Here is a 5,285-nt window from a genome sequence, read left to right on the forward strand (position 1 = left end):
GCTAGGATTACAGGCGTGAGCCACCGCGCCCGGCCGATTTAGGGGGTTTTTTAAATTAAAAACAATTTATCAAGGTGAAATTCCAAAACAGTTTCAGCACTCCAAAGTAAAACCTTATACCTATTAAGCAATTTCTATCCCCATTCCCCTCTTTTCATTTAGTTTTCAGTGTAAAGCAAAGTGGTAGAGAACCTGATGTTTGGGGAACTAAAGTAGAAATTATGTGTTATAATTTTACATTATATGTCCCTTGTATAATGAACCACCTTATGATGAAAGTTGATGGAAAGCTATAAAGGTATTTGATATTAGCTTTTTAAAAATTTTTAAGAGATGTTAATTCTCCCTTCTCAGCAGAAACTTTTAAAGTAGTGGTTTGAAGGGGACAAAACAAGTTCTAAATCATGTCCTGAGGCTGAGAGTGGCACTTTCTATCGTGTCATTACTGAGCTGTGTAAATGCCTCTGGTTGAGATCTGCACACACAGGTGGTGCTTGTTGGCACTAGGGACTGGACCGATGAAGATGCCTCCTGTGTTGGATTAGTTCAGGGCAGAAGCTGCTTGTGATCACAAGCTCTCATCTTCCTCCCTACCACTCCACCCTGCAGTGGGAGGGGAAAAGTTACTGTTTTCTGTTCTACAGTAGATAGCAGGACCCCTCTTGTTCTAAATGTTTGGTTTGGGAGCCTCTTGTGAAAACTCTTAACTAATAGAAAAATCTGATAGTGTTTGGGTAGTTCATACATTTGGCATTCATACAATATATGAGATCTCACTATCCATTTATCTTACTATCCATAAAGTCTCTGAATAAATTGCCTCTCCATATTCCGTTTTTGAAAATCCTGAAAATTCTCCAAGAGCAAACAAGGAGTAGACTTCTATTGCAAAGTTAAGGTTCTTCCACATTAAAAACGACAACATCTCACCTAGTATTGCATATGTATTATCTCACATGCTGCCTACTTTTCTGTCAGGTAGGTTTTCCGGATGGAGCCAGATCTTGGGGGTAATGTCTATTGTTTATGCATTGCTTATAAGAAATGAGTATGCAATGTTGGTATAACTAGATTAGATGAGGTTAGAGTTACACTTCAAAACTAACACTTTCTTATATGGCCCTTTCTAGTTTTGAATCAACAGTATTTGGAGGTCCTCGCCATGCTTGATATTAAACAGCAGAAGATGGCTCAGGAAAACATGTGCCATGATAAAAGTGGCTTTGCAGAGGTTTCAGGTCTTGAGGTGGGTAAGCAAATATGAAAGTTGAACAGGAGGGAAGTTTTCTACTTTCCTTTTCTTTCCCCCCTTGCCCTTTGTTACATGTTCTAGAATAGTGCATACTTCAGCAATTTGAGAATGAGAGTTAGAGAGGCCACTGGGCTTGCCAGTTCTTGTCGGTTCTTCCAGCCTTGCTGATACCATGCCTTTCATGCAGGACATTCTTGAACACTAGGGAATGTGCTGGCCACTTCCTGCCCTGTTTATTTATTTTTATAGCTCTAGCAGAAGCTATGTAGTAGTGTCTCATACCTGGGTTGAGGCTTACGGTTTCAGGGTACTTTTACACACATTATTCTACCTGATCTACTTCATAGTCTTGTGAGGGCTGCAAAGCAGGTATCATCCCTATTTTAGAGAGGCAGAAACTAAGGCTCAGATAAGTTCAAGTATTTTTCCAACGAGGTCAATCAATGGTAGAGCCAGGTTAAGAACAAAGGTCTGCTGATGCATTGCTAATGGCTTGTAATGTGGGAGTTTGGTTAATAAGGTCAAAAGGATTCTGGGGCTGGACGTGGTGGCTCATGCCTGTAATCCTAGCACTTTGGGAGGCCAAGGTGGAAGGATCGCTTGAAGCCAGGAATTCAAGACCAGCCTGGGTAACATAGCAAGACCCCATCTCTACAAAAAATAAAAAATGTAGCTGGGTATGATGGTGCACACCTGTAGTCCCAGCTACTCAGGAGGCTGAGGATTGCTTGAGCCCAGGAATTTGAGGTTTCATGAGCTGTGATTCTGCTACTGCACTCTAGCCTGGGCAACAGAGTAAGACCCTGTTTCAAAAAAGAGAAAAAAAAAAAGGGATCCTGGGACTTAAAAGAAATAAGCCTAACAATGGAGTGAGAGGGGCTGCCACTCATTCACTGTGGGATTTCAAAAAAGCAAAATTGTTAATAATAATAGCAAATACCTACCTAGTCCTTGGTAAGTACCAGATGTTGTTCTAAGTAATTTACATAAATTGACACATTTAATCCTCACAATACCCCTGATTATAATCCCCACATTACAAATGGCACCGAGAGGTTAAGTAATTTGCCTGAACTCACACAGCTAGTAGGTGGTAGATCTGGAATTTGCTCGATTGCCGATAAAAAAAAGGAAAAATAAACTGTTTTGTTTTAATCTTTAGTAGGCTATGGGACCAACCTTACCCCAGACCGGGCAGGAACAAGGGTCCCGACCTTGTTCCAGGTGAAGGAGCACTGAGGGAAGGAAGTAGCATTAGGAGTCAGAGGTCCTTGCCGAAACCTGGCGTGTTTTATGTTGGTCCTACCTGTGTCTTGGTTACTTTCGGCAATTTTGGAAGGGGTAATTATTAGGAGCAGGAAAAAGAAAACGGAAAATACATATTTGCCACATATCTACCATTGTACATTTGTCCCAACTGAAAGCTAACTCTGTGCTTCACAGTTTTTTTTTTGATGTGAGAAAGAATTTTCTGAATTGGCCTTTATACAAGAGGAGGCTATGGAATTTTCCTCCCTAAAATTCTCTAAAACAGCCTATCTATATGAAATTTACAGGAATTGGAAGAAGCTTACATAATAATTTCATAGTCAGTTCCATATGAAACTTTAAAAGACATGACACACTATGTTGCATAGATTACCCCTGTTAAATTGGTACTTATTGGAATATGTTGGGAAAGTAATTTGTGGTTAGCTTCAAAAATGGGTTAAAAAAATAAAATTCTTACTTTTCTTCCAACTACAGTGGTCAACCAGGTGTCAACCTAAAATAATCAAAAGGATCACAATTTAGTTTAAAGAGAGTTGATTCAAGCACAAAGTTTGAGGACAGGCTGCCCAGAAAGAACAGATTCCAAAGAATGGAAGTCAGTGTTCCAAAGGGTAGAAGTTTGGGATCACCTATACAGACAAAGTTTAGAGAAGTTTAACAGAATTTCAGCATCTTTTTATGTAAGGCTTAATGCATAGTTACAACAATCTGATTAGTTAAGGTGGTCTTTTTGTTTTGGGAAAGGTATATTTAACATATCACACTGAAGATGTAATATTCCTGGGGTATTGGGCACCATCTGGTCTGTGTTAGGCCCAAGACAATAAAGCAAGCAGTTAATCTATAACAAAGATCAGTGATTGGAAGCAGGGAAAGTCTGGTCTCTGGTCTCTCCTAGTCATTTACAGAACAAGAACAATGAAGAAGAGAGTTGATCTATAATCTGAGAAACAGAATTTCAAACATGCTAAATGTCTCAGTCGCCAGGGGTTAACGTCCTCCTTGACATAATAAATTTAGAGGGCTTTGAAATTTTATTTTCTTTTACACAGGAGTGACCCATATGGACTATTCATTTTTTTTAGGAGTGGAGGGATGATTGTTTTCCTCATTGACATTAAAATGCACTCATCTTCTGAGTACACAGCTCTCCTCGGAGGGAACTGACACTAGTGAATTTCGGGCTTCAGGGCCAAACGGTCACAGGAAACCCTATGGATGTCAGTGTTAACCACTTTGTTAGGCTAACCTCCTGCCAAGGACTCAGAATTATGGGGACTGATGCCAGGATTATAGGTTTTAAGAGTAAAATGAAGGAAGGTAAAATTCCTTTATGTTTTTGTTCCAAGTAATGGCAGTCTTTCCTCATTTGTAGTTAATATCCATCCTAAAATCCTGGTCTCAGCTTTCTTCTATTGTTTTTTCCTTTCCAGTTTCTTTGGATCAGATGCTTGAATAGTAATGTGCATGGGTATGTGTGTGGGTGCCCCTGTGTTTGTGTGCAGCTAAAACAGTGCAACACTCACTAATGGGGGTAATGCTTTTGGATTTAAAGCTTGCAGTCCTCGGAGCCTGCATCTGTCATGGTCCTGGAGGGAGCCCCTGTTCTTGTGCCAAAATGGCAGCATCCACTCGGAAACTACTTCTTCAGCTCAAACAAGAGGTATTGCATTATCTCAACAGCAATAGCTTTGGTTTTGTTTCTCTACTAGTAGTAGAATAATTGGAAGTATCTGTAATAATTAACTTCATTTTAATAATTATTGGCTGTGGAACTTATGCTTAGTTTTATATGATAGCATTAACTTATCAACTGGATTTTGTTTACCTGGTTCCAAAATACAAATACTACTTGGCATGATATTTGAAGCCACCTGAAGTAATTTGCCTAAGTTTTTAGTTAATATTTCTTTCTTTCTTTTTTTTTTTTTGAGACAGCCTTGCTCTGTTACCTGGACTAGAGTGACATGGCGTCAACCTAGCTCACAGCAACCTCAAACTCCTGGGCTCAAGCGATCCTCCTGCCTCAGCCTCCCAGGTAGCTGGGCCTACTGGCATGTGCCAGCACACTTGGCTAATTTTTTCTATTTTTAGTAGAGACGGGGTCTCACTCTTCCTCAGGTTGGTCTCAAACTCCTGACCTCAAGCGATCCTCCCACCTTTGCCTCCCAGAGTGCTAGGATTATAGGCGTGAGCTACCATGTCCAGGCTTGAAACATATTTGAAGAGCAGCAAGGTACGGTGGAAGGAAGCTTTGTACCAGCCAGACTTAAGTTTGCATCTTTGCTCCACCATTTACTAGCTGTGTGGCTTTGAACAGAATAAGCCTCAGTTTTCTTTCTTTCTTTTTTTTTTTTAAACTTGCAATGCTGACAAAGCCTCAGTTTTCTTATTATGTTAAGTGTAGGAGAATAACTACCTTAGAACGTTATTGTGAGAATAGAGGAAATAGACATACAATGTTTAGCATAGTGCCATGAACATGCCAGACATTTAATCAGATGATAGATGCCATTATAATTGGGCTTTAGGCCAGCTACAGTGGCTCATGCCTATAATCCCAGCACTTTGGGAGGGCGAGGTGGGAAGATCATTTGAGCCCAGGAGTTTGAGACCAGCCTGGGCAACATGGTGAGACCCCATCTCTACTAAAAATTTAAAAATTAGCTGGTACACCTTTAGTCCCAACTACTTGGGAGGCTGAGGGATGAGGATTACTTGAGCCCAGGAATTCGAGGTTGCAATGAGCTATGATCACAGC

At 40.3% G+C, this 5,285-nt stretch overlaps 1 protein-coding gene across 1 annotated transcript in view; it reads left to right on the plus strand.

Annotated features, from left to right (window-relative positions):
* Positions 1-5,285, plus strand: part of CCDC125 (coiled-coil domain containing 125) — a 47,204-nt gene that overhangs the window by 35,901 nt on the left and 6,018 nt on the right. The window contains exons 7-9 of the mRNA XM_012664497.1: positions 163-170; positions 1,131-1,246; positions 4,080-4,218. Coding sequence (XP_012519951.1) covers positions 163-170; positions 1,131-1,246; positions 4,080-4,218 — 263 coding nt within the window. The remainder of the gene's footprint in view (positions 1-162; positions 171-1,130; positions 1,247-4,079; positions 4,219-5,285) is intronic.

Source organism: Propithecus coquereli, unplaced genomic scaffold, assembly GCF_000956105.1.
Source record: "Propithecus coquereli isolate 6110/MARCELLA unplaced genomic scaffold, Pcoq_1.0 Scaffold9, whole genome shotgun sequence".
Lineage (NCBI taxonomy): Eukaryota > Metazoa > Chordata > Mammalia > Primates > Indriidae > Propithecus > Propithecus coquereli.